General features: G+C 54.6%; 1 protein-coding gene across 1 annotated transcript in view; it reads left to right on the forward strand.

Moving 5' to 3' along the window:
- AAK1 (AP2 associated kinase 1) overlaps positions 1 to 22,325 on the forward strand; it is a 58,003-nt gene that overhangs the window by 30,989 nt on the left and 4,689 nt on the right. The window contains exons 9-17 of the mRNA XM_038160225.1: positions 34 to 137; positions 1,059 to 1,138; positions 1,825 to 1,979; positions 2,059 to 2,333; positions 2,520 to 2,729; positions 3,221 to 3,441; positions 4,141 to 4,298; positions 4,660 to 4,776; positions 6,366 to 6,461. Of these exons, the coding sequence (XP_038016153.1) occupies positions 34 to 137; positions 1,059 to 1,138; positions 1,825 to 1,979; positions 2,059 to 2,333; positions 2,520 to 2,729; positions 3,221 to 3,441; positions 4,141 to 4,298; positions 4,660 to 4,776; positions 6,366 to 6,461 (1,416 nt within the window). The remainder of the gene's footprint in view (positions 1 to 33; positions 138 to 1,058; positions 1,139 to 1,824; positions 1,980 to 2,058; positions 2,334 to 2,519; positions 2,730 to 3,220; positions 3,442 to 4,140; positions 4,299 to 4,659; positions 4,777 to 6,365; positions 6,462 to 22,325) is intronic.

Raw genomic sequence — 22,325 nt, forward strand, 5'->3', positions numbered from 1 at the left:
CTGCTCTGATCTCTGCATCTCCATCTCTTCAAGGGTACATGCTCGAGCCAGACCCTGATAAGAGGCCTGACATTTATCAGGTCTCCTACTTTGCATTCAAACTGGCCAAGAAGGACTGCCCGGTGCAGAATGTCCAGGTGAGCAGGGGATGGCCTGAGGGGGCTCTGGGGGGGCTGGGGGATCAGGGAGCTGATGAACACTGAGCATTTGCCTCTGTGCTGTTGGTTGTTCCCCAGCCCTGTTAGTAGGAGGGTCTTGTTTGTAACAGCGCGGTTTGGTTTGGATTTTTTGGGTCAGAAAGCAGAGTTTCTCATTCTGTTTGTCCCTGATTTACCTCCTCACCCAGTCACCAGTGTGAGGCCAACCAAGAGATCTTGTGCATGTGAACATGGAAAATTAGGCCATGCTTGGGGAAGCAATTAGATTCCCAGGCACACTCATCACTGCATGTGTAACTTGGCCTGCACTTGGGTTTGAGCACAGCAGTTCTGGGGCTTGGCGTTTGAACTGCATCAGACCTTACACCATCTGCCCCTGCTTGGAGTGTCCTCAGAGACTTCAGCTGAGAAATGGAGCAGACAACTATTTTCTTATGTTGTTATGGACACTGTGACAGACATTTTATTTTGTTGTTTCGACATAAATAGAAACTTAGGGTTATTTCCCCGTGTTCAGGTGCTTATTTATGGTCTTTATAGATAAGAGGTAGTTTGGGTTCTATCATGCCTGTGCTTTTATAGCATCATTAATAAATTTTGTCACTACTGTGCCCTGGTTGTCTTTTAAAAATGCCCAGGTTGTGCTGTGGAGCTTTGTGTTCATGTTCCATGTTCAGGAGTCAAAAAGCTGAGCCCTCTTCTCTTGCCTTGTAAAGACTCCCCCAGACTCCTGTCTCCCCATGGCATGAACCTTGTGGTGTTTGTTATGTGGCCACATGAGGAGTATTTGCTTTGGGAATCCTCAGATCTCTCTGTTTTATTGTGATGTTTTTTGCACATTATTTCTGACTCTGTTTTCTGCCCTCAAAATACCAAATTGGGCATTTCTGGGATCTGCAGAACTCTCCAATCCCTGCTAAACTCCCAGACCCAGTTAAAGCAAGTGAAGCTGCTGCAAAGAAGAGTCAACCAAAGGCCAGGTAACCCCACCTGCTTTTTACTCTCTCTTTTGTTGCCTGTTGTCTCTGCTGTTCATTAGCCAAGGTGGATTTAGCTGCTTCCTTCAGTTGCTGAGTGGTGACTGAGCCCAGTTATTCTCCCTGACTCAGAAACAATCTGATCTCATGAGTTATCAGTTTGGTATCTCCAAAGCACAGAAGGCTGGGGGCATGGCTGCTCCTCTCTCTTGCTGTGCCTTTTTGGAGCTCAGTAAACACTGAGCAGAGATCAGGAGAGTTCAGTGGCCTGATTCTGGGGTGGATGTACCAAAGTTAAAGTGCATCTAAAGATGGCAGTTTAGACAACTCTGCCCAAAGGTGCCAGCTGCTCAGGAGCTGATTTGTGTCCTTCATGTGCTCACTCAGAAGTCTGAGTGGTTTCAAGCAATATGTTGTAGGAAATAGTTGGATATAAGTTGAGTGGTTTTGACAAGTCCCAGCTGTCCACCAGCAGAAGATGCCACGGTTGGCAGAGAAGTCAGAAGGACAGTGTTGGGTTAATGGTTGTGAATGCATGCAGGAGCTTTTACTGTGCCTGGGTGTTTCACCTTTGTCAGTCACGCCCAGCTGAGGTGTGGGGGAGTGTTCACCCCTGCTGAGTGTTTGTGCACCAGCTGCCCAGCTCACAGGCTGTGCTCACTGCCCTTCTTCTCCTCCTTCCTTCACAGGCTCACAGACCCCATCCCTACGACAGAAACGTCCATAGCACCCCGCCAGAGACCCAAGGCAGGACAGACCCAGCCCAACCCTGGAATTCTGCCCATCCAGCCAGCCCTGACTCCCAGGAAGAGAGCCACGGCCCAGGCAGCCATTCAGCCCCAGGGTGAGCGATGTGTCCGTGTGCCCCCTGTCCCCTGTGTGCCTCGGGCAGTGACCTAACCTGCCTTTGGTTCTTGTCCCAGTTGCAGGCCCGGCTGCCCTGGGCAGTGCCCAGCCCTCTCTCCCTGCCAGCGCCCCCCAGGCAAAAGCAGCTCCCCAGCAGCCTCCAGCCCAGCCCCAGGCCAAGCCAGCAGCAGCGCCCCAGGCACAGCCCCAGGTCCCCTCGACACAGCCCCAGGCCACCCCTCAGCATCAGCAGCAGCAGCTCTTCCTGAAACAGCAGCTCCTGCAGCAGCAGCAGCAGCAGGCTGCCTACTTCCAGCAGCAGCAGCAGCAGCAGATGATGCAGGCGCAGCAGGTGGGTGTGCATGCCGGGTCACACCTGTGTCTGCAGGGCTGCAGCTTTGTGTTCAGGGCAAGTTCCTGCTCTTCCGGGGGGAATGGGTGCAGCTTTTAGGCATTTCCTGTGTGTTCCCAGTCCTCTAGCAGGATTTGGTCCAGGTCCTGCACACCTCAGACCTCTCAAGCAGCAATTGTTTCCCAGTTCCCAGTGATGCAGCAAGGAGCGCCCGCGCAGCAGCAGCAGCTGATGCAGAACTACTACCAGCAGCAGCAGCAGCAGCAGCTGCTGGCCCAGCAGGCAGCTATGCAGCAGAAGACCACAGCAGCAGCAGCAGCAGCAGCAGCTCAGCAGAAGCAGCAGCCCCAGGCCCAGCCTGGCACGGCACTGCCGGCACAGCCACAGGAGCAGGGGGTGAGCCCTCGGGCCACTGGGACTTGGGTACAAATGCTGCTCTGCCAGCCCCTGAGTGCTGATCCGAGTCTTTCCACCTCTGCTCTGGATCTTAGCCTCTCCACCCCTGAGCAGGTTTGAGCCCAGCCAGCCTTTGCCAAGTCCTAATGGAGGTTTTACCTCCAGAGCTGCACCACAGAAAGGGGAGAGACTCTGCCTGTGCAGAAATCCTGAAACACTGCAGAGCAGCAAATCCCTTGGTTTGTCTGGATTTTCCCCTCCAGACCGTCCCCAGTCCATGGCTGGGACACTGGGTGCTGCAGCAGGAGCTGTTTTGTCCCCAGTCCATGGCTGGGACCCTGGGTGCTGTTTTGTCCCCAGTCCATGGCTGGGACCCTGGGTGCTGTTTTGTCCCCAGTCCATGGCTGGGACCCTGGGTGCTGCAGCAGGAGCTGTTTTCTCCCCGTAGCTGCCATTCTCAGCGAGGTCACTGTGCTTTCCTCCCCTGGCAGGCCCAGGCGCAGGCTCAGAGGCAGCAGCAGCAGCAGCAGCAGCAGGCTCAGGGGCAGAAGCTGGGCTCCCTCACGCCGCCGTCCTCGCCCAAGGCGCAGCGCGCGGGGCACCGCCGCATCCTCAGCGACGTCACCCACAGCGCCGTGTTCGGCGTGCCCGCCAGCAAATCCACCCAGCTGCTGCAGGCTGCAGCTGCCGAGGCCAGCCTCAACAAGTCCAAGTACGTGCCAGGGCCTGGGGGTCAGCTCTTGGTCAGGCTCAGCGAGTCCAAGGAGGTGCCCAGGGCTTTGGGGTCAGCCTCACCAAGTCCAAGTAGTCCCAGGGCCCCGTGCAGGGTGAGGACTGAAGGCTCGGTCAGGCTCTGGGAGGTGTTGGATGCAAAGCTCTGAATGGAGGTGGGCACACAACTCTGAGTGAGTCTTTGCCTTCAAGACCTCAGTTTAGGGCTTGGCAGGAAGTGCTGGAAACTTTTTGCCCCTCATGGGTTGTCTGAGGTCCCAAAAAGCTTTGGGTGACCAGGGCCTTCTCTGGCTCACAAAAGGCAGTGTCATTCAGCCACAGCCCTGGTGTGCACTTCAGTCTCACTGCTTGACACCAGCACTTCCTGAAGGTTGGACTTGATGGTCTTAATGGAGCTCTGGTTCCTAGGAGTATTTCCTGGGTCACTTTTACAGTGTCTACAGGCAAGAAGCCTTTTGGCTGTTGGTTTTAACCCCTGAGATGGGGCTGCTCAGCCTCAGTGCTCCCAGGTTTCTGAACATGGGACTGCAGTAACTTACTCTGCATGTTTTAATTGGGAAGTCATTAGAGTGTAGCCATTAGAAGTCATTAGAGTGTAGTGGCTAGGACCAGCTGATGGTGCTGGCCAGGGGGTTTCAGAGGGGTGGTTAATGGCTCTTGTTTGGGTGATCCCATCCAGATCTGCTTCCACCACGCCCTCGGGCTCGCCAAGGACCTCGCAGCAGAATGTCTACAACCCCCCGGACGTGTCCACGTGGAACCCCTTTGATGATGACAACTTCTCCAAGCTGACAGCTGAGGAGCTGCTGAACAAGGACTTTGCAAAGCTGGGGGATGGTAGGTGCCCGGGGTGCTGTGTGCCCACCTGCTCTGGAAAGGGAGAGTGCCAGGGGCTGGGGATGCTTTTGGGCAGGGTGCCCCATAGCGGGACAGTCCTCTGGCTAAATCCTTCCAGGTGCTTTCTGTTTGCAGTTCTTGGTGCCTCCGAGGCAGAGGTACCAGCTGCTTTGAGTGGTGCTCAAGGGCCTGTGGAAGCTGCAGTTTGAACTCTGCTTCCTCTGCAGGGTGGGATTTCAGGAAGGGCCTTGAGCCCCTTAGTGGAACAGTGTCCTGAAAATACAGATGAGCAGCCTGCTTTCAGAATAGAACAGAAGTTCCAGGATAGAGGTTTCCCCCTAACTCTGGGTCTGCTTTCCAGGGAAAGCTCCAGAAAAGGCAGGCAGCTCCACAGAGAACCTGATGCCAGGTTTCCAGCCCGCAGCCCCCGCGGCCCCGGCGGACGCCTTCGGGGGCTCCTCCTTCCCTGCTGGGCCAGGTGAGTCTGGAGCATGGGGGGCAGCTCCTGGCCAGAACCTCCTGCAAAGGGAAGGCAAACTGGTACAAACAGAGAGTGTGGCACTGAGAGCTGCAGGGAATAGGGGTGGCGCCTCAGGAGAGGAGGGAATGTCACAGTTGGGTGGCAGAGACAGGACAGTGTGGGGAGGCAGAGGTGGGGCTTGTGGTGAGGGAAGAAACCGAGCCCTGAGTTCCCAGGGAAGCTTCTTAGTGTGTGGAAGTTCCATGGAGCTCATAACAAGGAGTAGAACCTGCCGTGTGCAGCGAGGGAGCTGCCTGGGAGGCGTTGGTCAGACCTGCTGCTCTGTTGGGAGGAGCAGAGGAACAGGGATAGCACCTCTGCTGCAGAGTGAGGAGGACAGCGGGGATGAGGGACAGGGAAAGTCCTTGGAGGAGGGCACAGTCCCATAATTGCCATGTGGAGTGATGAAGGCAGTAATTTCTGCTCTGGCTGGGCTGTGTGGCTGCACCTTGGCTGGGCTGAGGAGTTTCTCTGCCTGTGGGACCTTGTCTGGTTCTCCTTTGGTCCTTGTGTCCCAAGGTCTTGCTGTGTGCAGCCCCTTCTCTGCCAAAGACCCTTGGTGAGTGCTGCTGCCATTTCTACCCCTTCAGCACCAGTTCTCACTGGGGGCAGCCCAGCCCTGCCGAGCACAGAGGTGGAGCTGCTTCCAGGAGCTCCAGAAGCCAGGGATCCTCCCCTGGTGACAAACGCTCCTGGCTGAGCCTCCCCACTGAAACAAAGCAACTCCTGGTGAGAGGAGTCTGGAGAAGCCTTTGTGGGGCAAGGAGTGACAAATCCATTTGTGCTTATTTCTATTTATAAAAGGAGATTTAGGGGAGCTTATAACTGAGCCTGGTGTGTTGGTTCTTACCAGAGAATTAAGGAGTTGAAGTCCCTGACTGACATGGGAGTGCTCCTGGGGAGTTCCTTTCTGGGTTTGTCCAGCTGTGAGCTGTTTCTGGTGTTCCATCAGCCTTTGTGGATGATGCTGAGCAGCAGCAGCTCCACGTGGGGCTGTAAAGCACCTTCTGCAAAGCCTGAGGAGCATCTGTGTGCCCTGGGCTCTGTGGTTGCTGTACCCTGTCAGTTCCTGCAGTGTCTGTCTTCAAGATGTGCCCCTTGACTTCCCAGTCCTGGGGCTTGGCACAGGGAGGTATCTTGGGAATCTTGGTGCTGGGCTGGCCACTTCCAGCCCTTCTCTTTCTTTCCTCAGAGACAGGAGCCTGTCCCAGCCTGGCTGGGGCACAGTGCTGCAGATTTCATTGCAGACTGCGTGTCCTTTGTGAAACCTTTCACCTTTTGTGCTGCTGTGAAGGCAGATAACAGTTCCTCCCTGCCAGGGAATGTTCTGAGATCTGTGGGTCAAGTTGTGCTGGAGGGCTGCATGGTAACAGTAGTTTTGTTTGGTTTTTGTTCCCTGTAGCAGCACGCTTGGTCAGAGTGTGCCTGTGTGTGCCTGTGTCAGGCCACAGCTGGGGCTGTGCCTGTGCTGGGCTTTTGTTCTGTGCTTCTCCCTTGCTCTGTTCACTCTGCCTTTTCTTTTCTTTTCCTTTCCTCTTCTCTCCCAGCTGAAAAAACGAAAGACATGCTGAGCTTGGACTCTAGCCCTCCTCTCCTGACTGTGCCTGACCCTTTCATTCCTCTCCCGTTGTCCGACACCCCAGGTAACCCGAGCTGGGGGGAGGAGGGGCAGAGTCCTGGCCTTGCTTTGGCCTCTCAATCTCCTGCTTCTGTTGAGGCACACCTGACATGCCGGGCACTGCCAGGCTCTGCTGGGCTCACTGGCACGGGGGATGCCTTTCCTGGCAGGGCCTGGGGTTATCTCCTTGTTCCTGATGCCACAAGTGTGGGTGGGTGTCTTCAGGGGCTCAGCGTGCCAAGCCAAAAGTGGTGGGAGGGCTGGAGCCCCTCTGCTGAGGGCTGGAGTTCTTCAGTCTGGAGCAGAGGAGGCTCCAGGGACACCTCAGAGCCTAAAAGGGATCCAGGAGAGCTGGGGACAAGGCATGGAGGGACAGGACCCAGGGGTGGGATGGAATGGGCTTTGAGGTCCCTCCCAACACGAACCATTCCAGGATTCTGTGGGAAATAATCCCCAGGGGATTAATTACCTGTTCTGACTTAAGCTGTTTTCAAATGGCTTCCAGCCTTGAAATTGTAGGTTTTATTATTGTTAATCTTTCTTTCCTCTAAGAGTCAGTGTTTCTTTGGCTCCCAAAGTCTGTTGCAAATCTGAGCATCTTGAGAAGCACAAGTTACATGTGACCTTTTCTGATTTGGCAAGGTTTTCCAGTGCAGTTGGTGCTATTTCATTTACTTTGCAGTGCTGCTTCGAAGCCTTTTCTGTGCACATTTCTGACTGCAGCAGCCAACACTTTTTAGCACAGATTATATAAGTGCTTAGGAGCTTATTTGCAAATCAGTGGGATTTGGAATATGGGGATGTTTTCCTCCTGGAGCCTCTCTCAGCCCTCCGTGAAGGTGTGTGGCAGGTCCCATGTCAGTGAGCCCCAGAGCACACCTGCAGCTCCCACCCTTGTCCTTAGCCCAGGCTCTGGGTCACTGCTGCTTTGGAGGACCCAAAAAAACATTTCCATTGGTTTGTTCTTTTTAAGTAAAACCTGAGGCCAGGAGCTGATGAATATTTCCAAGGACTGGGGCTACACACCAGCCCTCAGCTCGTCTGCTTCCAAATTCAGCAGAAAGGATCAAACTCCTGCACTTGAGCTCAGCTTTTCACCTGGCTGAAGCTCAGCTCAGGCCACAGAGCTCCTCCCCGTGGCACCTGGAAGTGCAGGTGGCATCACCTGAGTGCCTGGCAGGACCTTGCAGGGGCACGGGTGCAGTGGGTGCTGTCAGTGTGTCCCTCCTCTTCCTCCTCCCCTGAGCTGCAGTTCTTAATGCAATTGTGACTAGGAAGAGGAGCTGGCAAGAGGGATGTAAAAATATGGCAAAACATCTGTTAAAACAAGGGAGAATTAAATATTCATGCTGAAAACATATTTCCCTGTGTATGTGCAGGAAAATGAGCCAAGTTGTTCTTAATGAGCTTATTTCAGGCTTCTCCCCTGGCTGATCCTGGGCTGTTGCTCAGGGGAGCCCTCTCTGTGGGTCACTCTGACTGATGGAGGAGGGGGTTTCTTTTTGGGGAACAAAACACTGGATGGGATGTTTTTAATCACCATAGCTCCACTCCAGGCCCATACATTCTGAGGAGATAACGGGTGCCCAGCTATGCCGGGTGTTTCCAGCAGCTGCAATAAACTGTGCTGCTGCTGAGGATTTATTTGCACCGAGATGGCACACTGAGATAAAGGAATTGCACGTGCACAGTTAGGCAGGCAGGCAGCTGTGGGTGTGCACCGACGAGCTGAGTTTCCATCTTGAGCTGGGGAGATGCAAAAGGGCAGCTGCTCGTGGGGGAACCCGATGGATTTATTCTGGATTTACTGGGAGCACAAGGTGGGGTGTGATGATTGAAAGCATCAGAGCCAGCAGCCCATGAGAACCCCAGCTACGTGAGTGTAAAGAGCACCCAGTGTTCTTCTGGCTGGCCTTCCAGTTTGATCCTGGGGGGGAATTTATTTCAGTTCCAACTATTTTACAAGTATTTGAGGTCTTGAACGTGAAACTGAAATTGCTTGGTTTTGCTCTCTTAAGGAGCCACAGTGTGTCACTCTTTAAGAAATGACAAAGTCATCCAAAGGCTGAGTGGCCTCAGTGCCTCAGTCTTCACTGAACCACTTCTTTTGTACACTGGTCTGACACAGGTGGGCCTGACTGGGCATTTACTCAGTGCATTTCACCTGAAAGAAGAATTGACAAATGATTGGGCATTTACTCAGTGCATTTCACCTGAAAGAATTAACAAGATGCCCATTTGTAAACAATCTTTGAGAATAACAAGAAAGCAGATATTAGGAAAACAACACCTGCAGGTTGTTTATCATAGTTGGCCATCATTGCTTATCTCCAGCTCCCTAAAGTCTCCCAGGCTGATTCTGGGAAAGCTTTTCAGCTTTCTGACTCTGAGCAGGCTGCCACATGCATAGCTCTTGTCCTGTCAGCTCTGTGGTGTTTGCAGAGCCCTGATCCCATTTCCCTTTATTCCCCTTCTCTTCCTGCCCGTGTTGTGTCCCCATTTCACCAGGACAGGGGGAGTGCAGTGCCTTCCCTGGCCTAGCCCAGGGAGCACCGTGCACTGAACGCCTTTCAGGGCTGTTTTAACTGCTCCAACTTCATCCCTCAAGGGCAGAACCCCTGGCCAGTGCCAGTCCCTGCCCAGCTGCTGGTGTCCCTCCCAGGGGCTGCCCGGGCAGGATTTTCACAGCTGTGTCTCTCTCTCCCAGCTGGCCCCCGAAGGAAAGGACTCTGCTGTGTGCTCTGCTGAGCTGGCTGTGCTGCCCAGGGCAGCCCTGCAGTGGGTGCCAGCCCTGCAGTGAGTACCAGCCCTGCGTGTGCCCCTCCTGCCTTGGCACACAGCTCTGCCCTCTGCTCCCTTTTAACTTGCAAGTTTTTGGGAGCCCCTGTTCTTTCTAACAGCCTGCTCTAACCCCGAGCCCTTTGCCTCTCTCATCTCTTGATTGGTATTTTTGATTTTACCCTGATTGGTGTTTTTTCCTAACTCTGGTGTTTCCTAAACTGCTTCCTGAGTGTTTGTGGCTGAAGGGGTGTGTGGCCAGCAGGAGAGCAGCATGGCAGTGCAGGCTGCAGGGGCAAAGTCTGAGCTGTGACTGACTCTGAGCTCCATCAGGTGTGTGCATGTGTTGGAAAGGACAGGCCAGCACTGGCTGGATGGCCCAGAGCCGTGCTGCTCAGCCAGTGCATGCTGGGGTTTGGCCTCTTTGCTCGTCCCAGGTACAAACCCAGGGTTAATTCAGTGGCTGCACCTCCTCCTTGTGTTGGTGCCAAGCAGAGGAGAGGCTCTTGCTTTCATTCCTGGAGGAAATGATTTGGTTTCCAGGCTCTGGAGCCACCAGCAGCCTCTTGGGGATGCTCCGAGCCCCATCAGCTGCAGGCTCTTGCTCTGCTCTCTGTGCAGCTCTTTCCTTGCTCTGACAGCAGACAGTCAGTCATTTCTTACTGCGAGGAGCAGGGACCTTGACAAACCTTGCAGGCTGCAGTGTGTGCCTGGGCTCCACCTCAGCAAGGGGCTGAGAGGGCACTTTTTAATCCCTCTCTGTGCTTTTAAGCTCAGACCCCTTCTAAAAGCCTGCCACGGTCTCCCTGGCTGCTGCCCAGCCCTGGCAGGGCAGAAATCCCAACAGAAAATGAAACAGCAGCAGCAGCTCCTCCCGAGCTGGGCCAGCCTCACCTCCCCGGGCTGGAAAGCTGCTGGCAGGCTTTGCACAGGCTGACTGAGGAAGAGGAGGTCCCCACGAGGCAGCAGCTTCCAGTGGGGGCACAGGGACTGGGTAGAGCACTCGTTGCCCAGCTGGAGCTGATGGAGCCCACCCTGAGAGCCTTCAGGAGCCGGAGGAGGTCAGCTACTCTGTGAGGGGCTCCCTGTTCTTCCCCTCTTCCTCCTGGGGCTTGTTCTCGTGTCTGCACTGGGGTGATCTGGGTTTGTCTGCTGGCTTTGAGGCTCTTCACCTCCTCGCCCGTTCATCCTGACCCCCCCTGGTCTTTGCTGGACTGCTCAGCCTCCCTGCAAGGGGGTGAAAGCTCCTTTGAGCCGTGCCCTGAGGGGTGCAGGGGCTGCCTGGAGCAGCGCTGGCAGATCAGCAGCAGCCCCGAAGGAGGCAGGAGAGGAGATCTTGTGGGGCAAGAAACAAAACCAGGCAAAGAACCTCTGGGAGCCTAAAGCTGTGCATAAAACCTGCCGTGCCCTGGGGCAGGAGGGAAAATGCACCTGTGGGGAGAGCACCGTGGTTGTTCCCAGGATCTGTGTGGTTATATCTGTGTCTATATATATATAAAAATATGTAATAATGGGTCTCTAAAACCTCAGGCAGTGGCAGAGCTGTGGGCTGTTGTGCGGTGGCTCCCTGGGAGGGGAGCCCAGGGTGGGTGAGGATGTCCTCACCTCTCTTAGGTGGCTCCTCTGATGGCTCTGGGTGATGCTGGGGGACAAACACCACCAGGGCCTGTTGTGATGGGACGAGGGGTGGAGGTGCTGAGCTAAAGGAGGTGGGGTTTAGGTTCAAGAGAGAAGTTTTGCAGTGCAGCAGGTGAGGCCCTGGCACAGAGCAGCTGTGGCTGCCCCGGATCCCTGGAGTGTCCAAGGCCAGCCTGGACAGGGCTTGTGGCTGGCGGGAGGTGTCCCTGGCATGGCAGGGGTGGCTGAGCTGTGACAGGTCCCCTGCAGCCCAGGGCACTCAGGGTTCTGTGCTGCAGCCATTTCTCAGCTGTGCTGCAGGAGCTGCTCTGGGCTCACCCACAGCACAGCCAGCCCGGAGCTGAGCTCCTCATTAATGGTGTCTTCTTCTTTCTTCTGCTTTTCTCTCTGTTGCCTCCTTTCCTCCTTTTTTCCTGCTTGCCCCAGAAAAACTGATTGAGGGCCTCAAATCTCCCGAGCCTGCGCTCCTGCTCCCCGAGCTGCTGCCTCTGGCTGACCCCTTCGGCAGCACGGCAGACGCTGCCAATGGTAACTGCCCCCCATGCCCCCCGTGCCCCCCGCGTGCTCCCCCGGCTCCCAGAGCAGCCCCTGGCTGGTGCTGAGGCTGAGCTGCCCTTTCCCTCTGGGCTGGGCCCTGAGCAGGGGCTCCTGGTGGCTGCTCTGCTCTGGCAGTGCCCCTGCTGGGCCTCGGGTGGAGAAGGGCAGGAGGAGTTAATTGCTGATGGAAGAGGATGGCAGGAACACCTTTATTTGTGTCAGGGTTGGTGTCAGCCGTGGCCCAGGCACTGAGCTGCTGTGTGCCAGGGCCCCGGCAGGATGAGGAGGAAGGGGAGGGTTCCTGGAGCTGGGCTGGGCTGCAGCAGGCTCAGGCGGGTCGGGGTTCTGGCTCTGCAGAGCTGGGTTCCACTTGCCCCGTGCCCTGCAGACAGTGGGTGCAGGTGTTTGCCAGCAGCTGCTGTGGGGTGGGGTCCCAGCTGGGAGTGACCCGTGACAGAAAGGAAGGACATGACTCCCTCTAACAGTAAAGCTTTCTGCTTTGGCAGTTCTGGCAGTTGTCTGAATTTTAGTGGTCAGTTACTCTGAGTGAAGGGGACTCCAGTGGTCACTGCTTTCCTCTTGCTGGACAAGGATCTCGTGGATGTTTCCTTCCTGTTCAGCTGCAGGGCAGGCGTTAGCAACCTGCTGTTCCACTCCCTGGGTATTTCAAACTGGGCGAATTGTCCAAATCAAAACAAACTAAAGCTGGAACCAGGGTTCAGAACCAACCAAACCCTTGAGCTGGCACGCACCACAGGGCCAGGAAAGGATTCAGACAACTCCTGCCTCAGCTCTTTCTTCCGCTTTTCCTTGCAAACTAACCTCTGGCTTCTCCTGTGCCCTGGGAAGGCAAAGCTGCCGTGGCCGTGGAGAGCCTGATCCCGGGGCTGGAGGCCCCTCTGGCCCAGCACCTCGTGTCCCAGAGCGAGCCCGCGGCCTCCAGCAGGACAGGTTGGTGAGCACGGGGGGCTCAGGGGGCTCCCACGGGGGCTGCTCTGCCACTGGGGCTGCCCAGGGGCTGCTCTGGGCTTCCTGCTCTCCCGGGGGGCTGGAGAAGGCTCTTCCCCAGAGGGTGCTGGCACTGCCAGGCTCCCAGGGAATGGGCACGGCCCCGAGGCTGCCGGAGCTCCAGGAGCCTTTGGCCAGCGCTGCCAGGGATGCCCAGGGTGGGGTTTTGGGGTGTCTGTGCGGGGCTCTGATCCCCGTGGGTCCCTTCCCACTCGGGAGACTCCCTGAGCCCACCCTCCCAGACCTGCAGGTGCTGGTGCATTGCTCCATGGAGTGCTCCAGAGGTCAGGAGCAGTCCCTAGTTTGTCCCGAGGGTCACAAAGCAGCTCCTGGCCCTTTCTCCTTGTCAGCCCTGGCTGGGCTGGCACTCCCCACAGCAGAGGGACCTGAGCTCTTCTCAGAGCAGTCTGCTGGGAGTGCCCTGGGCTCGCAGCTCCTCTCTCTGCAGAGCTGGGAGTGCCCTGGGCTCGCAGCTCCTCTCTCTGCAGAGCTGGGAGTGCCCTGGGCTCGCAGCTCCTCTCTCTGCAGAGCTGGGAGTGCCCTGGGCTCACAGCTCCTCTCTCTGCAGAGCTGCCCCTTCACCTGGCTCTGTGGGATTCCTTAGCTCGGCTTCAGAGGCACAGAAAGCCCTGCTGGAGGGCTCTGTCCCTCACTGAGAGCAGTGCCATGTCCTCCACCTCGAGCAGTGGCAGTTTCTGTGCTGGTGTGCAGCAAAGCTGTGCTCCCAGCCTGCCTGAGGGGATGTGGCAACGAGAGCCTAACACTGTTTGTGTCCTGTCCCATGCTCACCTGGATCCAGACTCTCTCACTGGGGAAGACTCTCTGCTTGACTGTTCTCTGCTCTCTAACCCTGCTGCTGACCTCCTGGATGAGTTTGCTCCTGTAGCTTTCACAGCTCAGCCTCACAAAGGTAAACGTGGCCCTGTGCTCTCAGCCCTGGCCCTCCTGCTTCACAGACACAGCTGCTCTGAGCTCCTCTGGTGCTTCGTTCTCTTCCCAAGCTGCTCAAACTGGGAATGTGCACTGATGTACTGAGGGAGAACAACCCCAATTACTCAGCTTGGCTGTAAAGACAGAGTTTGTCCAGAGTGGGGTTGTTTTCTGTGGGGTGGGACCCCGCAGGCAGGGAGGGTGGGCTCTGTGTGCAGCCCCTCCTCACTGAGTGCAGGCTGGGTGTGCTTTTTCCTCGTGGCATTTGACACTGGTGGTTTTCCTGCATTATTAATTCTAGAAGGGACCCTGATCATCATCTGTCACAAGGTTTTGGAACAAAAGGAACTTTCTGTGGTTTGTTGGAGTTGGCATCCCAGGCAGATGAGCTCTTGCAGCCCTTGAGAACGTTGTCCTTATCAGGAGAAGCTCTTGAGCCCAGCTCTGGGGTCACAGCAAACAGGAGTGGGAGCCTGAGGGGGAAGGCCAGCACTGCTGGGCTTTTTATTGCCCTGAACCAGAGCCCCAGAGCCCCAGAGCTGATCCTGGGTGCCCGTCAGAGCTGGGGGTGCTGAATCAGAGCCTCAGAGCTGATTCCTGGGTGCCCCTCAGAGCTGGGGGTGCTGAATCAGAGCCCCAGAGCTGATCCTGGGTGCCCCTCAGAGCTGGGGGTGCTGAATCAGAGCCCCAGAGCTGATTCCTGGGTGCCCCTCAGAGCTGGGGGTGCTGAATCAGAGCCCCAGAGCTGATTCCTGGGTGCCCCTCAGAGCTGGGGGTGCTTTGCTCACTTGGTGAGAGCCCCTATAGCGACAGAAATGCTCTGGCCTCAGAGGAATGGCTGCAAAACCAGCCTGGAATCAATATTTACACTTGATGGCAGCTCAGAATGAGTTTGTGCTTTCCACAGAGCTTTTGGGTTAAACAGGCAGTTGTTCTGAGTGCTCAGAGCTCTGCTCCACCCCTGTGCCACTTCACTGCAGTGTGTGGGGCACTTGCTGCTCCAGGATCCCTGCAGGAGCTCCCAGGCTGTTGGAAGAGGCACCAGTAAATAACTCTGGGGACAGAGAGGTGACAGTGACAGTTCCTGTTCAGATGGACCTGTGTGTGACACTTGCTCTGCTCTCCTACAGCAGCTGGGGGTTGTTTTCCCTGGGTCTGATCCCCCAGAGCAGTTCCTCAGGTACTTCCTTGCCTCAGCTCTCCCCAGACCGGTTCAGTCTCGGTCAGCTTTGGGAAATCTTTCATTCCCAGCAGGAGTCAGACAGGAATGTTCTGTTCATGAAAACTGTTGGGTTGATGTGTCCTTGCTGGGCTTTCAGGAGCCCTTGATGCAGAGCTGAGGAGCAGCTCTGGGAGGGGATTTGTGTCTGAAGGATCAAGGAGTGATGCCCAGGGAGTGTGAGAGGCTCTGAAAATACAAAATTGCCTGATGAGGTGGATAAATCATCTCCTCTCTGGAGATGGTTGGCAGTGCCTCTCCCACGTGTTGAACTCAGCTGATGTGGTTTGAAATCAGTGGATTGATCTCCCAGAACTGCCCTAGGGGCCTCTGGAAAGCCTCTCACAGCATCTGGGCACTCTCCAGGCAGGTGAGCTCCTTGGAAATCTGACTTCATGTTGCCCTTCTTGTTTTATTGCTGGGTGAAAGCTCGGGGCTTTGTCTCATGTAGGTGACTGGAATTTCTTCTGTGGTTTGTTTTTTTCCCCCAGCCCTTTTCCTCTCCCTGTGCATGAGAGCCAGAGAGCCAGCCTGAGCTCTCACAGCATGCTCATGACCAAGAACACCTTCAGTCCTTGGGAGCTTACCCAGGCCCCTGCCACAGCTTGCAGCTGTCCAGCTGAGCCTTCAGACTGCTCAGGTTTTGTTCTGGCTCTCGCTTGGTTTGGTTTGATCCCCTCCACTTCTGTGTTTCATTGCCTTTCTTCTTTCCTGCCCAGACTTACCAACTTCATTTCACCTTTTAAATACAACTCCTGCTTCTAATGCTGTCTCTGAAAACATTAAGGTGTTCTAACACTCCCTGGCAATTCTAACCAGCCTCTCTGCTGTCTTTGCTTCTTTACCCTTATTTCTCTTCTCTGCTGCAGAAGATACTAACCTGATATCAGGCTTTGATGCTCCTGAGGGCTCTGAGAAAGTGACAGAAGATGAGTTTGACCCAATTCCAGTGTTGATATCCAAAAATTCACAAGGTAAGCCAGGATGTGGGAGTGAAAAAGGGAAGGAAAAAAGGCAACCAGTGGATGTATAAATTAGTTTTGGGGCAGTGCTGCTGCAGCACGTGTGACTGGTTCCAGTCTGTGAAATACCAGAAGGCTGGGCCCTGTCCCACCTCCCTGAGGAGCTCAGGGCAGGCAGAGCCTGCAGGGCAGGGGCTGGGCAGCTGCTCAGTGAAACCTCAGCACCCTGGCCCCAGATCCCTGGGGAGCTCTGTGCCAGCACGAGCCTACTGGGTTAACACTGATGGGTTAGCCCTGCTGGGTTAACTCAACTCTGCTGGTTAACAGCAGCAGCTGAGCTGTGCCTTCCAGCTCTCAGGGCCAGCAGCAGGCAGTTTTCACTCCTCCAGCAGCAGGCAGGGTTTCCCTCCTGGCCAGGGAAGGATCAGTGAGATGGGTCCCCTCTCTGCAGTCACCCCACTGAAAGGATTTTGTGATTACAGCCTTTGATGTACTTGGGGAGGTGGAAAGACAAATCCAGGACATTTTTTTGTGTGTTTTTGGGGTTTTTTAAAGTTTTTTTTCAGTTTGGTCACAGAACCTTTTGGCTTCCCTAGCTCCCATTTCTGGTCTCAGCAGGAATGTGCTGAACCCTGCTCTGCACTAGTCTTGGCTTTCAGAGGCTGACACTCACTGGGAGCAGTTCAGGCATTGCAAACTCCTCTGGAAGTCAGGGATTTCTCCCAAGATGGGCCAGGAGAGGCCCCCCTGGGGGGTTGGAACCAGATGGACTTCAAGGTCCTTTCCAACCCAAACCATCCCATGGTCTCTCCTTTAGTATCCAAGTCCCAGTCCACGATAGCCCAGTTCTCCTGGAAGCAGCTCGAAGCACCCAGAGGTGCTCCTAAAATAGATTTCAAGACTTAAAATTCTGACCTGTCCTTTCTGTGGGCTGTGGGAGTCCCTGAATTTGTTTTAGAGATCCCTTAGCAAGGACAGGGCTCTGGATAAACTGTGTGGAAAGAATGGGTTTGTAGGGATTTGCTGGCTGCTTTGGTGTGGGGGGACAGGGTGAACAGCAAGCAGGGGATTCATTGCTATGCTGGTACAAATAACAAGAGGAGCTCGAGCAAATTCTCTTTTTGCTTTGACTTTTTTTCTTTCTTTTTTGATCTTGAACTTCTGAAACTGTCATGCGTGTGTGTCCTGTCCAATACTGAATTCCTATCTCTCACACTTTCAGGTGGGCATTCTAGAAACAACAGTGGAAGCTCTGAGTCCAGTCTTCCCAACATAGCCAGGTCTCTGCTGCTGGTGGATCAGCTCATAGACCTGTAGCAGTGACACAGTAGCAGATGCAGTTTCTGTAACTACCCACACCTCCGGTTTCCTTGCCAGAAGAGTTTCCTTCCTTGTGCTTCTTTGGGGCTTTTTTTTTTTGTCTTTCCTTTTTTCTCCTTTAATTAAGAGGAAAATCTGCCAACAGGAGACAGTCACCCACCTCTCTCCCTGCCTTCCCGTGCCCTGGGCCAGGTTCTGCCTCAGTTCTCCAGGCAGCCTGCTCTCTCTCAGGCTGGTAGAGCCCTGTGGGTTCCCTCTGCCCTGTCCCGTGGCCGTGGCCAGGGGAGCACCCTGAGAGCCCCCCTGGCCCTGCTCAGGGAGCTGGGGCTGCTCTGGGACCTTGCCCCAGCCTCCTGTCCCCGGGGCAGGGCGTGAGCAGCGCAGCCCCCCTGCCTTTGGGCTTTGGGCTCTGGTTCTGTTCTCCCAGGGCTGGGCAGGGCCAGGGGACAGTGGCAGGGACATCCCCCAGCTGCAGGACACGGGGTAGGAGAGCTGGTGGCTCTGAATTGCTTCAGAGGAGGAGGAAGCCCCGAGTTCCTCCCGGCCATACTCTGGTGGTGGTGCACGTGAAGAGTTTTCCAGCTGCCCCCAGCTCATGGTTTGCTGTTTGACCATCCTGCTGGGAACAAACTGTGCTTCCTGGGGGAGGGAAAACAGAGAAAAGGAAAAAGAAAAAAAAAAAAAACAGATTGTAAAAGCTGCAGAAATGGCCCTAAGTGAAGCGTGACAAGGTTTTGAACCAAATCCATGTGAGTATGGCTGTGACAAGTGTTTCACTGACCTTTTTTGGGGTGAAAAGGGTGCTGTGGCAGCAGCAGATGTATTTCCTGTGACTTCTTTTCTGTGTTTGACTGGAAAAAAAAGAAAATCCCCTCAACCTACTGTAAATGGTGTATGAAACAAATTGTCCTACGGCTGTTTGTCTATTTTTAATCCTGGTTTTAGTCGAGCATCTGGTATCTGTTCTGGGTTCTCCATTTTCTCTTGTAACTGCTGTAGTGCACCCCAGTTCAGTATGGAGCCATTGTTTCAGTAGACAAAGATTCCTGTGGGCCTCTCTCCACCCCAGCCTCTGTGACTCGCATGCCCTCGGTTCAGGTGGTTTGAAATCAGTGCTGCTACAACTCGATGGGTTCTCCCTTTTCCTCCCCCCTCGCTCGGTTTGTCCATAGCCGGATCCGCTCAGCTCCTTCTCCTTGGCTTACCACCAAGTCTGGAATTCCCATCCCGTGTTTGAAAGCCCTCTGTGAGCAGAAGGACTCTTGCTGTGTAGTGGAGTTGCCCCAGCTTCCTGCTCCCCGTCTCGGTGTTCGTAGCTGTGTTAGTAGCAGTGCAGTCCCCGCGTGCGAAAGTGCGAGCGACTGAATGTGTCTGTGCTGAGCTCGCTGGGAAGGGAAGAACCCCAAGTTTGTGACTCCTCCTCTCCTCCCTCCATCTCCTCCCCAGCCCGACACTTAGTTTAACAAATTCTGTACATAGAGCTCCCTCCCATCGGCTGTGTCTCTACATTACTCTTCTTTTCAAACCTACACTTACTAATAAAAGTATTGCTTACGTGTGTTGTATCATTACATGTGTATACTGCACTTTCCAAGAGAAGCTTTACATGAGAACTATGGAAATGACCTTAGTAAAATTGTGGATAGAACTTTATTATTTTTTTGTTTTATATTCCTAAAGCACAGGCGAGCTGGACTGGAAAACATGAAGACGCTATAGATAGAAAGCTATTGTATAGTCAGATACTGAGATTATATGAAAAGAGAATGGATTTTAAAAAGTAACCATCTACTGTATATTAGAAACAAAGATTTCTGTGAATTAAAGTACTTTTAAAGAATGTTTAAGATTTTAAATCTAATGGCGCTTGTTCAAGGGTTCTGGAAAAAATGACAAATGCACTGGGTTGTTAATAATGCTATTAAATAAGCAGATGTGAATGTTTATTTTATTGCTTTTTCAAGTAGCTGTTCATGGGTGTGGGTGGAAATCTGATAATTTAGAGACGTCTGTTCTTAGACCTCCTTCATCAGAAAATACTCACCATGTGCTTGCAGAGCGAATGGGACTGGGAGATGAGTGGAGCTGGGGGATTCATTTTAAACTCTCCAGGAACTGTGAGTGTCCCACGGCTCTGGTTGGTGCTGGTGCTGCTCAGAACCGAGGAGCTGGTGTGAGATCGTCACCCTGTGTCCCGTGGGACACGTTTGGTGTCCCCTGGGGGGCTGAGGACCGGGGCTGTGGCGTGGTCGGAGCCAGGGGAGGTGTTCCTGGCCCCTCTGCAGGCTCTGGGGTCGGGAGGGGCTCAGTGCCAGCCCAGCAGGGCTGTTCTGCTCTGCCCTCGGGGCTGCAGCTGCCAGTGACTGTTCTGGATCTCCTGCCAGGGTCAGACACGACCACAGCACCTGGAGCGATTTCCCTTCCCCTCGGGGTCGTGCTTTGGGGCCGGAGCAGGCTCTGGGTTGGGTGGCAGAGGTTCAGAGGAACGGTTGCAGTTTTGCTGTTGGTTCTTGCTCACTCTGAGGGGCTCAGGCTGGGAAGGGCCCCTGCCTTTGGAGAGCTCCTGTTCATCTGTAACCAGATGAGCTCAGTCACCACCTCATTTCTGACAACACCCGCTGTGTTGGGAGATCTGTCCCGAAACAGGAGCAGCAGCTCCCTGGCTCTGGACTGTCCAAGTCTTCTCAGGATCCCTTGGGACCTCCTTGGCCAGGGTTCAGGTGCTGTGCCTCCTGCTGGGCCCGTGGATGGGAGAATCCTGGCTTTGTGGCAGATCTGCATCCTCCTGCAGCCCCCCCACCACAGGCCAGGGCAGCTTGAGCCACTCTGGGTGGAGCAAAACCATTTTCAGAGGCAGCTTTTTGTAAAGGAGCAATAATGGTGTTCTTTGGCCTAAAAGCTGTGCAAAAGCACCTTCTTTAAAAATTCACTCACTGTGCTGGCCCTGGGGGGCCCAGAGGGGCTGCTGGCTGTGCTTGTTCTGGGGACATCCCTGCTCTGGGGACATCTCGCAGAATGAGGCTGCTCCAGGTGTGCAGGGCTCAGTTCATGAGCTGCTGGGATGTTGGTGTGCTTAACTCCTGCCTGGGGCAGGTGGCTCTGCAGGTGTGGCAGAACTGCAGCATTAAATTCCTCATCCTCTGGAGCTGCAGGCTCTGGCTCTGCCTCCAGGGCTCCCACTGTGAGTGGCTGTGAGCAGAAGCGCTTGAGCCTGCCGGTTGTGCAGTGCCACGGGTGTCAGTGAGCTTTGGGGCTGTGCTGGGGTAGTTCTGGGCTGTTGTTGGATGGGATTGCTTCTGGAAACTGGAACGGTTTGCTTCTGGGAATTGGAGTGTGAGGAGAACCTGCACAGTGCAAGAATGAAGGAGTGATAAGTCTTTTGATCCCTTTAAAGTTCCAAGTGAATTCTGCTCGTGGGAACTGTGCTGATCTTCAGCTGCCTGTTCCTGATGTTGAGTCCTGCCTGATCTGGCTTGATGGAATCAGGAGTTTCCTGGTGAAAGGGGAGCTTTAGACTCCAGGAGTTTCTCTGTCTCCCCTGACCTTTTTTTCGGGCTCTGCTCCAGAAGTGAGATCCTCACCATGGTGGTGACTGCTCTGCCTCTTGTTAACTGGGAGTAAATCTTTTCTAGTTTTCCTCTTGGTTATTTCAGCACTCTGCCACTTCAGGGCACTGTTTTCCTTGGAAGCTGAGGAAACTCCAGGTGCCAGGGCTGTCACCTGGAGTAGAGCTCTTTCAGGTTGCTGTCTGAACACCTGCAGAGTGTGTTCCTGGGGTACTGAGTCATCTGAGGGGTTTTTTAAGGTTCTCCCTCTTGAAAAAGAGCCTGAGTATAGTTTGGAATCTTCTTTAGTGTGTATACCTGAGCCTGGAATCAAATATTACACACGCCGGTGTCGTGTGGTAGGAAACTGCAGCTGAGCCTTTGGTGCCCTTCTCACGTGAATGGGCAGAGAACACACCAGAAAAAGGAATTTTTCCCAGAGCAGGGCGTTCTGCTCCTTGTGTAGGGTGCCCACGTTCAGAGCTGCGTGCTGCTAAGCAGATGGCTTCAGGTGCTGTCCTCCCTCTCTTACCCTGTCCCAAATGTCATGGCTTGTTGGGCACAAGTAAAAGATTCCAGCCAGCTGTGCTGTTCCTGTGCAGAGCGGGCCCTTGCTGTGCCTGACCCTGCTCTCCATGCTGAACGCCTTTTCCCCTGGCTCAAGGTGGATCCAGAGGCCTTTCCCTGACGTGGCAGCTGGTGCTGCTCTGGCTCAGCCTGTCCCAGAATGTCCCTGTGCCCCCTGGCCAGGGTGGGACCACCAGCCTCCCGGGAGCTGTGCTGCTCCTGGCATCCCAGAATGGCCCCTGAGGGAAAACCGGTGTGGGCAGCAGGGGCTGCAGGAGAGAGAGGGGATTTTGGGGAGTACCTGGTGCAATATCCTCCTTCCTGCGCTGTCTTTGCTCGGCAGTGTGATGTACCCAGGTGAAGAGTTCCCAATAAATGCTGGTTCTGATGCCTCATGAATGGCTGCTGTGTCTTTTCTTGTGAGCAGTGATGGAGAAGGGGATGGTTTGTGGCTGCGATGGGTGTGTGAACATGAACAGTTAACCTGGGCAGAGCTTTCCCTGGCTGAGGTTCTGGCACTGCAGGGTGTGTTGGTTGGTGCCTTGCTGACCTTGGCTACCAACCAGCCTCCTCACCCTCCTCGTTCTTCCTGCAATTGCTGCTGTTTTAGTTTTCCTGTGATTTTCTCCTATCCTCTTGCTAACGAGTCCAATGACACTTCTAACCTGCCAGTAGTTCTGTGAAGGTAAGAGATCTTCTGTTTTGTGTGTGTGAGTCCTAAGGCAAACCCAGCCTCCTGGTGGCTCCTGGAGCTGGGGAAGGGCAGGACAGCCTCTCCCTGCCCTGCCTTGTTACGCCAATGCAGAAACAAGTCAGGTCATTGGAGCTCTGATCCTTGACAAGTCATGGTCTGGAGTGTTTAAAAACCATTTGTCTGGCAGTGGTTAAAAAGAATAGCTGTTATTAAAATTGCTGCTACTTGGGATTCACTAAAAGCTGTAAGCTGACCCTCGGCCTTTGGAATGGGCCTGTTATTTTAGCAGGTTTGGGGGCATCCCCACGTATTCCACAAGCAATTCCATGTATCTGTGGGCTGGCCCACAGGAAGAGAGGCCAGGCCAAGCAGTAGATGTGCTTGGAGAGCAGCAGCGCAGGCTGGAAGGACAGAACGTGTCTGTCTGCTGGAGCTTCCCTCGGGCAGCAGCGTTGGGAAGGGAAACACTCGGTGCTGCTGGCTGTTGGCAGGGTGGGTGGGAGAGAGACGTGGCGGGATGGTGCCGAGGGTGCTGCGTGCCCATGCGTGTGTCAGACATCTCCCATCCTCTCAGCAGTGGTACCCGTGGTGTTGCCAACGCCTTCCCTGGCATTGTTGTTTCATTGATTCGCCCTCCCTCTCCTGCCCATTCTCCATGCATGGTGGTGGTTTCCATCTGAGCAGCGCGACG

Source organism: Motacilla alba, chromosome 22, assembly GCF_015832195.1.
Source record: "Motacilla alba alba isolate MOTALB_02 chromosome 22, Motacilla_alba_V1.0_pri, whole genome shotgun sequence".
NCBI lineage: Eukaryota > Metazoa > Chordata > Aves > Passeriformes > Motacillidae > Motacilla > Motacilla alba.